Raw genomic sequence first — 19,074 nt, forward strand, 5'->3', positions numbered from 1 at the left:
TGTAGAAAAGACCTTTTAAGACTACCAGTGTTAGGTGGATCACTTAAAAATTCCTTTTGAGGGATCTAGAATTTACACTGATGTTATTTCTCATGGCACAGTTACATGTAATCTACGTAGAAGAAAATGATGACACAAGATTAATGCAAAGATGCCTGGGTAAGGGGTTGGGTGAATGCAAAAGCTTCTTCAGGGGAGACACACACATGGTGGCAAACTCCAAAGAAGAGAGGAAGAAACTGCAGACCTTTAGGGAAAGCCACATCCTCAACATATCCTTGATTTCTAGCTTTCCTCCCCAGAGACTTGCTTCTGGGTGAGATTAGGGCCTCTTTCTTGGTTCAAGTTGAGATCTTGTTTCACTGTCATCAGAAAAACCCATTATTCACTCTTGTGAATTATAGAATTTCTATTTGTCATTTTGCTTGGACAAATGCCTTTCCATATTGTTTGGTATTTGCAATAATAAGCAGTATTTGAGGGGAAGGAGTTCAACTTTAAGCTATGGGCTAGTAACCAGGGAAGCAACTTTTGTTCTGAATCAAAATTTGTGCACATAGACCAACAATTCTTGAGTGAGGGATATTTGAGTCCACGAGAGAGAGGTGGGGAGCAATAGATACAATTCTAAAAGGATGGATATTCCAGAGAAATGAATTCATGCCAACTTTAAAACAAATAAAGAGAACTCTTGTAAACATATATGTTTTATATAGGTATACAAAGAACCTTCCATCCAGAATCATAATGAAAATTTTAGAATTATAAGGGACCTCAGAGATGATTTAATCAGACCTGAATCACATCCCATTGGCTAGAGGGGATAATTATCTTTCAATGGGGGAACCCCTCTACCTCCCCAAGTATCTCATTCCACTTTGGAATAGCTTCAATTATTTCTCCTGTTTGCCTATGCTTGCCTTTCTTGGCAACTTTCACCAATTAATACTAATTCTACCTTCTAAGACCAAAAAGAATAAGACTTGTTCCTCTTCCACATGGTAACTCCTCAAATGCTTAAGCACTTTTGAAGAAGACTGGATTTTATTGGCAAAGAACTCTTCAAATTGCTTTTTTTTTTTAATTTTATAATATTTTATTTGATCATTTCCATGCATTATTCATTGAAGACAAAGATCATTTTCTTTTCTTCCCTCCCACCCCCCATAGCCAACGCGTGATTCCACTGGGTATCACATGTGTTCTTGATTCGAACCCATTGCCATGTTGTTAATATTTGCATTAGAGTGTTCGTTTAGAGTCTCTCCTCTGTCATGTCCCCTCAACCGCTGTGCTCAGGCAGTTGCTTTTCCTCGGTGTTTCTACTCCCACAGTTTGTCCTCTTCTTATGAATAGTGTTTTTTCTCCTAGATCCCTGCAGATTGTTCAGGGACATAACACCGCCACTAATAGAGAAGTCCATTACGTTCGATTATACCACAGTGTATTAGTCTCTGTGTACAATGTTCTCCTGGTTCTACTCCTCTCGCTCTGCATCACTTCCTGGAGGTCATTCCAGTCTCCATGGAAATCCTCCACTTTATTATTCCTTTTTGCACAATATTGCTCAGCCATTCCCCAATTGATGGGCATCCCCTCGTTTTCCAATTTTTGGCCACCACAAAGAGCGCCGCTATGAATATTCTTGTACAAGTCTTTTTCTCCATTATCTCTTTGGGGTACAGACCCAGCAGTGCTATGGCTGGATCAAAGGGTAGACATTCTTTTATCGCCCTTTGGGCATAGTTCCAAATTGCCCTCCAGAATGGTTGGATCAGTTCACAACTCCACCAGCAATGAATTAATGACCCTACTTTGCCACATCCCCTCCAGCATTCACTGCTTTCCTCTGCTGTCATGTTAGCCAATCTGCTATATGTGAGGTGATACCTCAGAGTTGTTTTGATTTGCATCTCTCTGATTATAAGAGATTTAGAACACTTTTTCATGTGCTTATTAATAGTTTTGATTTCTTTATCTGAAAACTGCCTATCCATGTCCCTTGCCCATTTATCAATTGGAGAATGGCTTGGTTTTTTGTACAATTGATTTAGCTCTTTATAAATTTGAGTAATTAGACCTTTGTCAGATGTTTTTATGAAGATTTTTTCCCAATTTGTTGTTTTCCTTCTGATTTTAGTTACATTGGTTTTGTTTGTACTAAAGCTTTTTCATTTGATGTAGTCGAAATTATTTATTTTACATTTTGTGATTCTTTCTATGTCTTGCTTGGTTTTAAAGTCTTTCCCCTCCCAAAGGTCTGACATGTATACTATTCTGTGTTTACCCAATTTACTTATGGTTTCCTTCTTTATGTTTAAGTCACTCACCCATTTTGAATTTATCTTGGTGTAGGGTGTGAGGTGTTGATCAATTCCTAATCTCTCCCACACTGTCTTCCAATTTTCCCAGCAGTTTTTGTCGAATAGTGGATTTTTGTCCCAAAAGCTGGGATCTTTGGGTTTATCGTATACTGTCTTGCTGAGGTCGCTTGCCCCCAGTCTATTCCACTGATCCTCCTTTCTGTCTCTTAGCCAGTACCAAATTGTTTTGATGACTACTGCTTTGTAATATAGTTTGAGGTCTGGGACTGCAAGGCCCCCCTCATTTGTGTTTTTTTTTTCATTATTTCCCTGGATATCCTTGATCTTTTGTTCTTCCAAATGAACTTTGTTATGGTTTTTTCTAAATCAGTAAAGAAATTTTGGGGGAGTTCCATGGGTATGGCACTAAATAGATAAATAAGTTTGGGTAGGATGGTCATTTTTATTATATTGGCTCGTCCTATCCATGAGCAGTTAATGTTTTTCCAATTGCTCATGTCTAGTTTTAGTTATGTGGAGAGTGTTTTGTAGTTGTGTTCATATAGTTCCTGTGTTTGTCTCAGCAGATAGATTCCTAGGTATTTTATTTTGTCTAGGGTGATTTTAAATGGTATTTCTCTTTCTAATTTTTGCTGCTGAAATGGGTTAGAGTTATATAGCAATGCTGATGACTTGTGCGGGTTTATTTTGTATCCTGCAACTTTGCTAAAGTTGTTGATTATTTCAATTAGCTTTTTGGTTGAATCTCTAGGATTCTTTAAGTAGACCATCATGTCATCTGCAAAGAGTGATAAATTGGTCTCCTCCTTGCCTATTTTGATGCCTTCAATTTCTTTTTCTTCTCTAATTGCTACTGCTAGTGTTTCTAGTACAATGTCAAATAGTAGAGGTGATAGCAGGCATCCTTGTTTCACTCCTGATCTTATTGGGAATGCATCTAGTTTATCCCCATTGCAGATGATATTAGCTGATGGTTTTAGATATATACTGTTTATTATTTTTAGGAACAACCCTTCTATTCCTATGCTTTCTAGTGTTTTTAATAGGAATGGGTGTTGTATTTTATCAAAGGCTTTTTCTGCGTCTATTGAGATAATCATGTGATTCTTGTTGGTTTGCTTGTTGATGTGGTCAATTATGTGGATGGTTTTCCTAATATTGAACCAGCCCTGCATCCCTGGTATAAATCCTACTTGATCATGGTGGATGACCCTTCTGATCACTTGCTGGAGTCTTTTTGCTAGTATCCTATTTAAGATTTTTGCATCTATATTCATTAGAGAGATTGGTCTATAGTTTTCTTTCTCTGTTTTTGACCTGCCTGGTTTTGGAAGCAGTACCATGTTTGTGTCATAAAAGGTAGAACTCCCTCTTTGCTTATTATGTCAAATAGTTTGTATAGTATTGGGATTAACTGTTCTCTGAATGTTTTATAGAATTCACTAGTGAATCCATTGGGCCCCGGGGATTTTTTCTTAGGAAGTTCTTTGATGGCTTGTTGGATTTCATTTTCTGATATGGGATTATTTAAGAATTCTATTTCTTCTTCTGTTAGTCTAAGCAGTTTGTATTTTTGTATATATTCATCCATATCACCTAAATTGGTGTTTTTATTGCCATATAATTGGGCAAAGTAATTTTTAATGATTGCCTTAATTTCCTCTTCATCGGAGGTGCTGTCCCCCTTTTCATCTTTGATGCTGTTAATTTGCTTTTCTTCCTTCCTTTTTTTAATTAGATTGACCAGTACTTTGTCTATTTTGTTTGTTTTTTCAAAGTACCAGCTTCTTGTCTTATTTATTAAATCAATAGTTCTATCACTTTCGGTTTTATTAATTTCTCCCTTAATTTTTAGGATTTCTAGTTTGGTTTTCTGCTGGGGGGTTTTAATTTGGTCGCTTTTGAGTTTTTTTATTTGCATTTCCAATTGATTGATCTCTGCTCTCCCTAGTTTGTTAATATATGCACTCAGGGATATGAATTTACCTCTGATTACCGCTTTGGCTGCATCCCAAAAGGCTTGAAAGGATGTCTCGCCATTGTCATTTTCCTCGATGAAATTAATTGTTTCTCTGATTTCTTCTCTAACTAAATGATTTTGGAGTATCATATTGTTTAATTTCCAATTAGTTTTTTATTTGGTTTTCCATGTACCATTACTGATCATCATTTTTATTGCCTTGTGGTCTGAAAAGGCTGCGTTTATTATTTCTGCTTTTCTGCATTTGTGTGCCATGTTTCGGTGACCTAATGTATGGTCAATCTTTGTGAATGTGCCATGTGGTGCTGAGAAGAAGGTGTATTCCTTTTTATCCCTATTTATTTTTCTCCATATGTCTATTAATTCTAATTTTTCTAAGATTTCATTCACTTCTTTTACCTCTTTCTTATTTATTTTTTGATTTGATTTATCTAAATTTGATAATGGTTGGTTCAAGTCTCCCACTAATATGGTTTTACTGTCTATTTCTTCCTTCAATTCTCCTAGTTTCTCCATTAGAAATGTGGGTGCTATATTATTTGGTGCATACATGTTGATTAGTGATATTTCCTCATTATCTAAAGTCCCTTTTAACAAAATATAATTACCTTCCCTATCCCTTTTGATCAGGTCTATTTTTGCTTTGGCTTTATCAGATATCATGATTGCCACTCCTGCCTTCTTTCTGTCAGTTGAGGCCCAGAAGGTCTTACTCCATCCTTTAATTCTGACCTTGTGGGTGTCTACCCGCCTCATATGTGTTTCTTGAAGACAACATATGGTAGGGTTTTGGATTCTAATCCATTATGCTATTCGTCTACGTTTTATGGGTGAGTTCATCCCATTCACGTTCAAAGTTATAACTGTCACTTGTGGACTCCCTGGCATTTTGATATCCTTCCCTAATTCTAACCTTTCTTCTTCAGCTCTACCTTTTAGTCCAGTGATTTACTTTAAATCAGTCCCCCTTGTACTTCCCTTTCTACCCCCCTCCCTTCTTATTCCCTCCCTTATTTTCCCCTATAGTCTTTTTAAAATTTCCCCCCCACCCTCTCCCTCCCTTGTACTGCTTCCCTCCCCACCAGTCTGTTTTTTACCCTTCTACTCCCCTATAGGGCGCAAATCTATTCTCTCCCCAATGGATTGGATTGTTCTTCCCTCTTTGGGTCAGTTTCAAAGTACGTAAGAGTTGAATATTTCCTATCTCCAACCTCTTTACCCTTCCAGGGTATCGATGTTCTCCCCCCTCCCACCATGAGCTTCTTTGTGACATATAAATTTACCCCCATTTGTTTCTTTTCCCATTTCTTTTAGTCATAACCTCTTTTCTTTTTTCGCTTTAGTCATGTGTATGTATATATATATATATACATACACATGTATATGTATTTATGCATGCATATATCTATATACCTATTTATGTCTTGTCCTTTCATCCTATACAGTTTGTCACTGTTCCCTCTGAGTATAGTTCTTCTAGCTGCTCAGGTGATAGCAACAGTTTTTAAGAGTTGCCAATGACCTTTTTTCTTATAGGGATACATATCATTTTAACTCATTGAGTCTCTTTAAAATTTGTTGTTGTTGTTGTTTTTTCCCCTCGTTTTTAATTACTTTTTGATGATTCTCTTGAGTTCTGTGGTTGGACTTCAAATTTTCTGTTCAGATCTGGTCTTTTATTTATGAATGCTTGGAACTCTTCTGTTGTGTTAAATGACCATACTTTCCCCTGTAAGAATATAGTCAGTTTTGATGGGTATTTTATTCTTGACTGTAGGCCTAGTTCCCTTGCTTTCTGGAATATCGTATTCCATGCCTTTTGGTCCTTCAGTGTGGATCAGGCAGATCCTGTGTTATCCTCACCATGTTTCCATGGTATCTGAATGGCTTCTTCTTGGCAGCTTGTAATATCTGTTCTTTCATCTAATTGTTTTTGAATTTGGCTATAACATTTCTTGTTGTTGTCAGTTGGGGACTAAATACAGGGGGTGATCTGTGAATTCTTTCAATCTCCACTTTCCCCTCTTGTTCTAGGATCTCGGGACAGTTTTCCTGGATAATTTCCTCTAGTATTATGTCCAGGCTTTTTCTTGTGTCGTGGTCTTCTAGTAGTCCAATTATTCTTAAATTGTCTCTTCTTGAACGATTTTCTAAATTGTCTGTTTTGTGAATGAGATGCTTCACATTTTCCTCAATTTTTTCATTCTTTTTGTTTTGTTTTATAGTGTCCTGCTGCCTTGTGAGGTCACTTGATTCTAGTAGTTTTACTCTGGTTCTTAAAGATTGAATTTCATCTCTGGTTTTTTGGTCGTCTTTTTCCTTCTGGTCTGATTTTCTTTGGAGGTCATCTTTCATCCTCTTTACCTCGTCTTTCATCTCCTTTGCCTCATCTTTTATCTCCTTTGCCTCATTTTCCAGCTGGATGATTTTTGGCTTTCAGGACACTATTTTCTTGTTTTAGTTCAAGTGCCTCTGTTTCCAGATGACTTATCTTAATTTTTAAGTTCTTTTCCCAATTGTCTTCAGCCTCTCTTAGTTGTGTTTTGAGTTCTTCCACAGCCTGTATCCAATTTGCTGGGATTTCTGGTTTATCGTTTGCTGATCTCTCCCCCTCTGTTCCATTTGCTGAGTAGTAGCTGTCTATTGTAGTTTCTTTCTTCTGTTTCTGTTGTTTGTTCAAATTCACCCCTTCTTTACTCCCCATATTTGTCTGTGCTCTTGTTCTGCTCATTTTTTTGTTTTGGGGGGACTTCTATCAGTCTCCCCTCTTGGAGCTTTAACAGTAGATCTCTTGGTGTAATCTCTGAGGGAGGGTTGTTGGGGGTTTGAGCTTTCCTGTCCTCTGGAGGCTTTTGATTGGCTTAAAGTCCAGCAGTCAATGAGGATGGATGGGGAGCCTGGGCTTCCCTAAGTTCTGGAGACTTTTGATGGGATTGAGTTCAGCTTAGTTGGGCTGGGTTTACTCTGAGTTTTAAACTTCCTGGACGGCTGGAGCAAATATGGAGGCTCTCCAAAGCTCTGGCCAGGCTGCCAGGTCTATGTTCCTTCTAGGCTGCCATCTTGACTTCTCCTCAATGTTTCTATTTTTTTTTTCAGAAGACCCTGCTCTCTAAGGCGGGGAGGTGCTTGGCCTCCCTGGGCTCTGAGGGCTCCTGATGAGATTAGGTTCAGCTGGTTCTTTCAGAAGACCCTGCTCTCTAAGGGGGGGAGGGGTAGTGGCTTGCCTGGGCTCTGAGGGTTCCTGATGGGATTAGGTTCACCTGGTTTGGGCCAAATGAGCCCTGAAGCAAAAAACCTCCTCCTCCACAATGTGTGTTGAATGCCTGGAGACTAGCCCGGGGTTGTTTTCAAGGTAAGCCCTTCACCAGAACTGAGGTTTTTGTTCTTTCAGAAGCTCTGAGGGCTCCTGATGGGATTAGGTTCAGGTGGTGTGGGCAGAATGATCCCTGAATCAAAAAAAGGAAGAAAAAAAAACACAACCTCCTCCTCCACAGTCTGTGTTGAATGCCTCGAGACTGGCCCAGGTTACTTTCAAGGTAGGCTCTTCGGAGCAACCCCTTTGCCAGCCCTGAGTTTTCTGTCCTTTCAGTAGCTCTGAGGGCGCCTGATGGGATTGGGTTCAGCTGGTGCCCTAAAGCTGGGACCTCCATTGAGACTCAGATGAAAGGACCCAGCCAGGGGGCTATAGGCTTCCCCCTTCTCTCTATGTTTCCCTGCCTGTGTTGGGCACCCCAGAGATTGGCTCAGGTTGCTTTCAAGGTGAGTCCTCAGAGCCCTGAGGTTCCCGCTGCTGCCGTGGGCTCAGCACTCTGGGTTGTGGGGGGGGGGTCCTGGGACCTTCCTTCTTCCTACCCCTTAGATCCGAGTGATCTAGGGTTCTGGCTTTTGGGGTGAGGTACCTTTTGATCCAGGTCCAGAAGGAGGGTTCCCTAGGTCTATCCTGTTGTTCAGCTTGAATTTCGGTGTCCTAGGAGCACTCTGTTTGCGATCGATAAGGAAAGGTTTCCGAGGTCTGAACTTTCGTTGCTTCTACGCCGCCATCTTGACCGGAAGTCCCAAACATCAGAAAGGAAATGAATCTCCAGAACCAATCCCTTCAGAAGCCAGGAAGGTTCATATTGTTTTGTTATTGCTAGTCTGGGAGAGTTGTCTTACAGATGCCATGATTACTAAAGATGAACCATGTTCTCCTCTGACCCCTCAGGCTTCTCTTCTCCATACTGAACATTCTTTTCATCTCCATCAGTCCTCACATGACATTAATTCAGGAACTTTTAGCATCCTGATTGTACTCTGATGGGCATTCTCCAGTTCATCAATGTCCTTCCTAAATGACAATGCCCAGAACTAAATACAGTAGTTCAGAAGCAGTCTGACCAATGTAGAAAATGGAGGGACCATTACTTCCTTCCTCCTGGAAGTTGTGCCTTTGTGAGTACAATCCAGGATTACCTTAGCTTTTTGGCTGCTTTGCCATATTCTGAACTCATACTGAGTGTGTAATCCACACTGACCCCAAGAATTTTTAGACCAATTGTTATCTTAATATGTCTTTTCATGTTGTAATTCTTTGTTAATCGAAGTATAAGATTTTACATTAATTTCTGCTGAATTTCATTAACCCTGTACTTGAGACTGTAAAGATCTTATTGGATGCTGACTGTTGTCTAGTCTCCCTCTCAGCTTTATGTCACCTGCAAATTTGATAAACAAGATGACATTCCCCAAATTATCAATCAAAAAAAAAAATTAAACTCTTGCTAACTCATGCTAGTAGGTAGAAGAAGTAGTAGATAATTCAAAGGGCAGATAGGTGGCATAGTGGATAGAGTGCCAGGCTCTTCTTCCTCAGTTCAAATCCAGCCACAGACACTTACTTGTGTGACCCTAAGCAAGTAACATAACCCTGTTTTGCCTCGGTTTCCTCATCTGTGAAATGAGCTGTCAAACCACTCTAGGATCTTTGCCAAGAAAACCCCAAATGGGGTCATGAAGATTTGGATAATGACTGAACAACAAGAAGATAATCCAAAGTTATTTAGACTTGGTTCTGGAATGCAGTCAGAGAGACATCTTCACAGGTGTGTTATTTTACTCATCCCTCAAATCTTTAGCTCCCATTTCCTTGCCTAACCTCAGTACAGCTGTATTTATCTGCAGCTTGGAACCCAGCTGCATGAGAAGAGTATAGATGCTCTGTATCCATGAGAACAACTTGCTAAATAGAAATACATTTGCAGAGAATCAAGATCTATTCTACCTGAATCAGAAGGAACAGTGGCGAGGATGTCCTAGTATCCGAATTCATACTAGACTTTACAGCTTGCACTGAGGAGTTGCTTTTGGACCCCAGTTGGGTGCTGGTAGCAGACAAATTATTCAGTAGATTCCATTTCTAAAGTTTGATTTATGCAGAAACAGGAAGGACTCCTATCTATCTTTAATTGGCCTGTTAATAGCCAGGGAATTGTGACTTCAAGTCAAGCAAAAAAATTTTTTGAACTGTGGGAACAAGGATCAAATCCCACTTCAAATCACTGCTTCATCCTCTTCTATAGTCATGGTTCCAAAATGGACATGCTCAAGGCCCTTATTCCTGCTGTTTAATTCCTCGTTTTAAGGAAAAAACGAGGTCAAAGAGCATGTCTTTAACTCATTCCCAGTTGTGTTGCTAGACAAAGCACCGGATTTCTGAGAAATAGGTGTGGGTCTCTTCACTTTAGATGCTGAGGATAAATCGAGTGGGTGTCACAGCCAGGATAGTAATTATGTCATCTGTCTTGTCATGGAATGAGACTATGGTAATTGCAGCGTTTTCTCCTGTCATTGAAGCTTATAATTATAGTGCAACTAACAGGATTATATGCTAACTTGGGCTGTTTTAATCACCTCCTTTACTCTGTAATGTAATGGTAAAATTCCACCATTCTTTTAAGACTGCTGATTCTTTCTGATCTTTTCAACATCCGTTATCTATTAAATCTGACAGTTTGGTACCAAGAAGGGGAAGTACAGGAGCTTCATGCATTCAATAATATTAGCTCTTGAGTAAACTGTATTTTAGACTTAGAGAGGAAAAGTAAAGGAGAAGGGAATGTTTAAATTTCCACTGGAAATAAGGGCTTCTCTCCTCAAAGTCTTAGCATCATCCATATGTTTTTTACATATTCAGGGGGTTTCAACAGCATCTACCTACCAACAGGACTTTATTTGCCAAAAGAAAGCCTTCAAGTATTTATGGAAATCAGCCTGGAATTGATCTTGAAAAACCTTATCCCACAAATTGAGAAGTAGCTTAATGAATTGTTCTGGAGAGAGAATAGTATGGTGTGTGGAGAAACCCTAGACTTGAAGTCATAAAGACCTGGGTTTGAATCCTGACTCTGACATCATATGGCCCTAGGCAAGTCACTTAATCTCTCTGGGCCTCAGAGTTTTCTTATCTGTAAAATGAGGACAGTAATAGTCCTACTTCTCAGCATTATTGGAAGGATCTAATGAGACAATGTATATCAAGTTCTTTGAAAACCTTAAAACACTAAAAAAGGTAGCCTCTTACAAGCAACATAGTAGACTAGTGGGAAGAATATTGCAACTTACTGCCATGGTGATAATGAGTCACTTATCTTTCAGGGTCTCAGTTTTCTCACATGTAAAATAAAGATATAGAAAATTCCTTGTTTCCCTCATAAGCATTTTATGAGATGTAACAAGATATTATAGGTATGAAACTGTATATACAAAGAGCTGCCTGAATATAGAACATTATGATACACTGGATTCATTCATTAAAATATGAGCCTTGGGATTCATTGTGTATTCAGATTTTTTTTTTCACATCTATATGTGAATACTGAGAGCCTATGAATAGTGAATGAGAGGCTGTCCTTGGAACTGTGAAGACTTGGGTTCAAACTGTGCCTCTAATAGCTGGGGGAGAAATGGTCAATTTGTGTAAACTCTTAATGGGTCCAGGCAATTTTGCAAAAATTATAAGATTCAAATGAGCTGGTGGAGAGAGTCTCCACACCAAGGAATTCCCTCAGTCAATGAAATCAATCAATCAACAAGCATCCCAAACCTAGACCCAGCACCTTCCCCCAAAAGTGAATATTATATTTATCATTTATAAAAATAAAGTATATTTATGTATTTGTGATAAATTTAAGTAAAATATTTTTCATATTTTAATAACTTAAAATTTCCTTTAATCACTTTTATTATTATATTAATTTACTTTATATTACATTTATAAACATCAAATTATATCGCAACAAACTCCAAGGGATTGTCCCAAACTCTTTAGTTTTCCTGGAATACACAGGAATTAACTCTTGCTTGTACTAAGTGGGGCTTCAGTTGAGGTGCAGAAATCCCTTGCTGATGAAGACATTTTGGTTGTAATACAACTTGCACAGTATGTACTAAATGGAGGTGCCATTAAGTGGGCCACCCAGCATAGCACAAATTCGAAAAGAATGCTGAGTGTACTTAGGAAAATTAATATTGCATGGAATCAAACCAGCTCCACTCTTTTGGTCTTAAGTTGGGCACTTATTATTTGGCAATAGCATCTAGCCTGTTGTGGATTACATGCCACTGGCCAGGTATATAAAGAAGGTTCAGCAATTTATTGGGTTTTTATCTACAACGATACAACTTCTGTCAATTAAGCTATCTCCCCCTCCTCGACTGTCCAGGAGTCCCTCCAAGATACCTCACCTCACTGTGGTTTCCAGTCCTATTTATGCCATCACCATAGGTACAATCTTGCTTGCCTATACAACTAACTCCTACTCTCTCCTATCTCTTCGATTCAGCATTATTTTGTCATTGTAAAATCTGTTCTCCTTATTCTGCTCATTTTGCCCTGTATCACTTCGCAGAGATCTTCCCAATTTCCTCAAAAACTAACCATTTCATCATTCCTTATGGCACAATAATATCTCATTCCATTCATGGGCCATAATTTGTTTAGCCATTTCCCAATGGAATACCTTCTTAGTTTCCAATTTTTTGAAAATTGAAAAGAGCTGCTTTAAATATTTTTGTATATATAGATATCTTGTCTTCTTTCTTTGATCTCTTTGAGGTATAGGTTTCACAGTGGTCTAGTTAATCAAATTGTTTAGTCATTTGGGAGCATAGTTGCAAACTGCTTTCCAGAACAGCCAGACCAATTCACAGCTTTACCAACAATGCATTAATGCACCATTTCCCCCCACAGCTTCTCTAACATCTGTCATTTCCTTTTCTGTCATCTTTGACAGCCTGACAGATATGAGGTGAAACCTTAGAACTACTTTAATTCGTGCTTCTCTATTAGTGATTTTAGAACAGTTTTTTTAGAAACCCTTACCTTCAGTCTTAGTATCAGTTCAAAAATAAAAGAGCAGCAAAAGTGAGGCAGAGTTAAGTGACTTAACCCAGGGTCACATAGAGAGGGAGTGTTGTGAACTTGGAAATTACTCCACCCTACTTAGCTGTACTTTAGGGGAAGGTAAAGTTGTAATCTCCTGATTGAACAATGAAGGTACTTAGTTCTCACTTTATAGTGAAGCTAGAACTTTAAGCTATGTATATTTTTAGTATCTTAATACAAAAGATTTTAAGTACCTATTAAGGTTAAATTAATCACAAAAAGGTCAAGTAACTAACAAAAGGTGAAACTTAACAAAGAAGTGTGAAGTAGCTCAAAAGATAATCTAACCAGAGAAGGTAAGAACTAAAGAGTAGACAGTCCTGGAGAACATCTAACCAAAGAAGGTGAGAACTAAAGAATGGGCAGTCCTGGAGAAAAGCATCTGCTGTGATTGGTAGATATGAAAATTTAGAAGAGGAGACACAAGAGTGAATGGTCTATAAAAGAGGATGAAAAGTTCAGTTCAGTTGAGGAGGGGAACTCAGCCTGAAGGAGCTCCATCAGACAGCTTCCTTGAGACAGTCTCATGTTAACTTGGGTAAGACTGACTTCCTTTCCCTTGGGCTCAGGGAAGCCACTTTGGCCAAGGCTTTTAACTCCTGCCTGGTTCAATCTGAGTCGGAGCAGTTTAAATTAACTCTTTCCTTCCCCCCTCTGTCTCTCTGTCTCTGTCTCTGTCTCTCTGTCTCTCTGTCTTTCTCTCTCTCTGTCTCCCTCTCTCTCTCTCTCTCTCTGTCTCTCTCTCTCTTTTTCTCTCACCATATTTTCCAGCTGACTTGGGTATTTTATTATTTGGGATTTTCCCTGGAGACCAATTAATTTAGATTTTTAAGTCACAACTATAAAATTATCCTTATAGTGTCTGAGGTCAGATTTGAACCCAAGTCCTCCCAGCTCTGTACCTGACACTGTATCCACTAGGCTACCTCACTGACCCTTGAGCAATTTTTCATATGACTATTGATAGCCTTATTGCTTCCTTTGAAAAGTGCCTGTTTGTTGATGAGAATGTCAAAGTGTAACTATGATGATGTATGTACATATATCTTTTTTTTAAGTGTTTTATTCCAAAAAGTTCTGTGTATTCAATCCTAGGAGTTTAATGATTTGTGTACCATTTTACTCAATTTAAAAAACTAGTATGTTTAAAAAAAAAAAAGAAAAGTACCTGTTCATATTCTTAAATCTATGATTCCAACTGAAATATTAAGAAAGAGAACTCCAGAATTCATCTTTTCTGGAATCACTTATAGGAATTTAACCATATTTTGCAGGGTTTGGCATGGGGTAAAAATTTGGGAAGATGAACAAATGGGGTGTCCTGGAAGCTTTAGAAAATAACCATTCTATCTTTGTGGCATTTGTATCATTCTGAAGAAGATTTGGACACAACAAAAAACAACAAAAAAAGGATTTCATTTGATGCCATATATTTATCCTTGCCTGTAAGCCCCTAATAAGCACTTACAAGCAGAACAATCTAATTGGCAGGATGGGTTAATGCTCAAGCCATTCATTTGCCAAACACGTTTCATTTCACAGACAGCAAGTGAAATGAGCTTGATCTCCTCCTGTGTCTTCATGAATATTGGCCTATGGCCTAACCTCCTGTTACCTGGCAGTTCCTGGGGAGGGGAAAGGGGGTGGCATAGACTTTCACCTGGGGTGCTATTGTGCTGCACAACTGAGGCATGCCAGAAGAGAGGAGAGAGATAGAGACCCAGTTACTAGTGGGAACAGTAAGGGAAATAAGAGGTGAAATGTACAGCATACCATCAATGGAACTCTAGTCTCTTATTATCTACTTCTCAGTCCTACCCTTTTGTAAGCCTTCATGATCTTCTGCAGATAAAAGGCAAGGCTCCTCATGGGCACTTTCTCTCTTTAGAGAGGAGCAAAAGGACCCTTTCACACATGGCCTTAGTGATTCCTGCTTCTGGTTTGAAAGAAAAAGACTAATATTGGTGGAGATAAATTGCCTGCTACACTGGTATTCATAGTGGATTTACATAGTGAATAAACATGACAATGTTTCTGGGGATGCCTGTTTGGACAACCTATGCCCCCTTCCCCACAAGGGTCCCGGTGGGTTCAAATAGAGCTAGAAAGACTGATATGTGGGCAGAACCTCCTCCCCCAACATATACACTAAAGAAACTCTTCTGAACCTTGGGCAAATCCTTATCTCCATCATTTGTGATTGGTATATTCAAAAGGTGTTGGTGCATTTGAGAAAAATGAAAACAAACAAAAACCTCTAGCTGCCTTGGGTCTGCTGATTAGAAAACAGTATTACTTCTAACTTAAATACATAATAATAGTTGACATTTTCATGGGTTTCAAGGTTTTCAAGGCTCTTTATAAGTGTTACCTCATTTGCTTGTAGAGGAGGAAACTGAGGCAGGCAAGTTAAGTGACTGGCCCAAAGTCACACAGCTGTTAAGTAAGTATCTGAAACCAGATTTAAACAGAATAGGTCCTTAATAGTTTGACTGATTTATAGATATTCTAAAAGATAAAGGAAATGAAAAAGTGCATTCTAGGATATGGGACAGTCCAAGCAAAAAACAAAAGGCAGGAGGTAGAATGTCACATTTGTTTGACTCTAATGTAGAATGAAGGAAGGGGAGAAATATAAGAGAGGCTAGCACAGACTGTTGGGCTTTCCATTCCCAATAGAGGAGTTTGTATTTTTTCTAAAGGCAAAGTTCTTTTAAGTAGGGAAGAGACATTCAAATTTATGGTTTAGAAATTTCAACTTAGCAAATGTGCAGTAGATGGTTTAGAGAGGAGATAAACTAGACTAGGGAGATAAAAAAAAAAAGAAGATTACACTATCCTAAAAGGAGATGAGATGTGGTACCTAGTTATGGTAGACTGAAGGATCAAGAAGGAATAAGATTGCAAAACCTAAGTGATTAGAAGGATTGTGATGTGATCAACAGATAGAGAGAGAAAAAGTAGGAGGAGAAGGTGGAGTTTTGTGCTGGGCATGTTGAATTTGAGGTTCCTGAGAGATATATGGATAGAGAAGTGTAATAGTCAAGCCTGGAGCTCAACAGAGAAGGGATAATTGGATATATTGCCTACACAAAATTGATCATTGAATCCAAGGTCCTGATGAAATCACCAAGAGAATAGAAAGAAAAGAGGGCCCAGGATAACCCTAACCTTGGGTTATTTGTTCTATACACATTAGGATATGAGACATGGACAACAATTCAGCAAGGGAGACTAAGATTGAGTAGTCAGAAGGAATAGTATGATGAAAACACAGAAAACACATTCTAGAAACACTGCTAAGGAGTGCAAAGATGTCATAAGATAGAGAATGGGAAAAGACCCTGGAATTTTACACTTAAGAGATCATTGATGTTGATGGAACTGCAAACTGATCCAACTGTTTTGGAGAGCAATTCGTGATTATGTTCAGAGTGTAATAAAAACGTGAATACCCTTAGATCCACCAATACCATTGCTAGGTTTATTTCTCAAGATCAGAGAAAAAGGGAAAGAACCTTTATGTTCCAAAATATTTATAGCAACTCTCTTTGTGATAGAAATTATGGGGATGTCCATCAATTGGAGAATAGCTAAACAAATTGTGGTATATGATGGTGATTAATACCTCTCTATAAGAAATGAGCAGGTTAATTTTTTTTTAACTTGGGAAGATCTAAATGAAATAATGAAGAATGAAACAAGTAGAACCAAGAGATCATTATATATAGCTACAGAATTAATATTTGAAGAAAAACTTTTAACTATCCACCTACAAAGAAAGAACTGATAAAAAGAAACAAGAGATATAATTTATACACACACACACACACACATATATATATATGTATATATAATGAAAGAGAGAGAGAGAGAGAGATCATTGAGGGGCTGCTAGGTAGCAATTACATTGGATAGAGCATCAGGGCTCATGTGGCCTCAGATATGTCTTAGCTGTGTGACCCTAGGCAAGACACTTAACCCCAGCTGCCTAGCCCTTGACACTCTTCTTTCTTAGAATTGATACTAATTGGATTAGTAAGGTTTGAGACAGAGAATTGATAGCCATGGAGGAAGCATTTTTACTGAAGAAGTAATACTGGAAACCATTCTACAAAGAGTTGAAGAGTAGAAGGTGAAGAATTGGAAGCTATTAGTGTAGATGGATTTTTATATTAATTTGACTATAAAAGGGAAGAGAAAAGCATTGAATGAATATATGAAAAACCATAATTAAGTTTTTATGTTTAACCACTATTTTAAGCCCTGGGGGACACAAACCAGGAAAATCTAACTAGTCTCAGCTCTTGAGCAGCTGACTCTAATTGAGGAAGACACTTTTTTTTTTTTTAAGTTCAATTAAAGGAAGATGGAAAGGCCTGGAAATCCTAAAGGTTCAGCAACAGACTGACAGTCAAGTGCCAGAGGTTATATGTCAATAGGTCAGACGACAGTGCCCTGGGTGTGTGGGTAAAGCTTGAAAGGCTTTAGGAGACAATGCCAGGGCAGAGAGTAAAGCCTGAAACATCATAAGCATCTCTAACTTGGAAATGTTCCTTCTTCAAAGTCTTTATTCTAGCTGAACTATTTTCTATAAATGCCATAATGTCTACTTTTCTTTCCAGAGAAATGAACTCCAGGAGCAAAATTACTAGTTTGACGGTTTGGCAGATTCTAGAGAAAGTTTTACATATTTTGTTTTGTTTTCATTAAGAATTGAGGAGATCTGGATATGATTGTAGGTGATGGGGAAAGAGCCTATGGGAAAAAAGAGAATGAAGATCAGGAAAAGGGGAATTGAAGGAGAAAGCTCTGAGATAGGAGGGGACAGCGCTGGGCTTGCCTGGGTCCTCTCTAGCTTTGAAAACAGCTTTCTTATTGATCATGTCTATACATCTACTAGTGGTCTGACCTTCCTCCTTCCAGATCACCATCTACACTTCCCCTGCACTAGTAATCTCATCCCCCTCCCATTTTGGTATGTTGTCTTTCCTCATCAGCTCCTTCAGGTCAGAGACTTCCTTTTCTTTTGATTTTATTTGTATATCTAACACTAAACATAGGATGGGGCTCTCAGTAGTACTTAATAAATGCTTCTTGCCTTGCTTTGCCTTGCATTCTGTAAAATGGGTACTCTAAGAGTTGCCCTGCCTACCTCACAGGGTTGTTGTGAGGAAATCAATTCACAATCTAAAAGACATTATAGAAATGTAAGTTTTCAGTCTGACCATGCCCAGTATTCTGATCCTGACACTTTTTTTTCCATCTGGATTTCTTTGCAGGTCTCCAAGGCTGCAGCTGACCTCCTGGCATACTGTGATGCCCACATCCGAGAAGACCCACTTATTATACCAGTGCCTGCATCAGAAAACCCCTTCAGAGAGAAAAAGTTCTTTTGTACCATTCTCTGAGTCCATTTATAATGCAAGCATCCCCTTTTCTGTCTGTGAAAACCTCCCCTAGAAATTATGCATGCTTTTAGCATTAGAGGATAATAGAGAATATGACTCTCCTGCTGCCTAACTCAAAATGGCCTAGGGTGCTGTGCTTTTTAAATTTATTTATTAAAGAAGCAGTGTACATTTTTACAGTAAATGCTACATGTGCCAAGTAGAATTCAATATGGGTTTAGGGGTTGGGTTTTTTTTTTGAATCATTATAAATTCCAAAGTTTTAAATGCATTAAGTTAATTTATTTCAGTGAACATGAATATTGAGTACTGTTGTTTTTTTCAGGAAGGAAGAAAAATGGCAGCCAAGAATCTTCATTATATATCCAATTAAAGACCTTTTGACCCACTAACTATACCATTTTTATTTCCTTTCCTGGAGAGAGTGTAAGGCCTAGCTAATCTAGAGGGTCTCTATTTCCTGCTTTCCCATCCTCCTCCTCTTTGAGAAAGAAAAATGAGAATTGGCTTGTTCTCCCTCCTTTGCACCCTGTGGAGGCTCCCGGGCTCTCTGAAGTACACCCCCACCCCTCTGTGGATGGACCTTTGTCTTTATCATAGCACTGCCTGCTGTTAGTTGTTCTATAAACGACCCTTCTTGTAGAATGTTGAGTGAACACTGTAGTAAATTTGACTATAAATCCAAGCTGTGGCTCTGCTGTGTTTTTTTTTTTTAGCAATTCCCAGATTGCCCAGCATTCTTTCCCCATCAGTAGTCATGCAAAGACTCCTAGAAAGCTGGAAGCCATGTTTTGTCCTTTCTATCACTCTTCCTTCCACTCCAGTCTATTGAGAATGGCATTCTTACTAACACTATGGAAATAGGTCTTGATCCATGACACATGTAAAACCCAGTGGAGTTGCTCATTGGCTATGGAAGGTAAATGGGAGGAGGGG

At 38.6% G+C, this 19,074-nt stretch overlaps 1 protein-coding gene across 1 annotated transcript in view; it reads left to right on the forward strand.

Moving 5' to 3' along the window:
- GNG4 (G protein subunit gamma 4) overlaps window positions 1-18,823 on the forward strand; it is a 91,133-nt gene extending 72,310 nt beyond the window's left edge. Inside the window, exon 4 of the mRNA XM_007481582.3 lies at window positions 18,010-18,823. Coding sequence (XP_007481644.1) covers window positions 18,010-18,138 — 129 coding nt within the window. The 3' untranslated portion in view covers window positions 18,139-18,823. The remainder of the gene's footprint in view (window positions 1-18,009) is intronic.
- The last annotated feature ends 251 nt before the right edge of the window (window positions 18,824-19,074 follow it).

This window comes from Monodelphis domestica, chromosome 2, assembly GCF_027887165.1.
Source record: "Monodelphis domestica isolate mMonDom1 chromosome 2, mMonDom1.pri, whole genome shotgun sequence".
Taxonomy (NCBI): Eukaryota; Metazoa; Chordata; class Mammalia; order Didelphimorphia; family Didelphidae; genus Monodelphis; species Monodelphis domestica.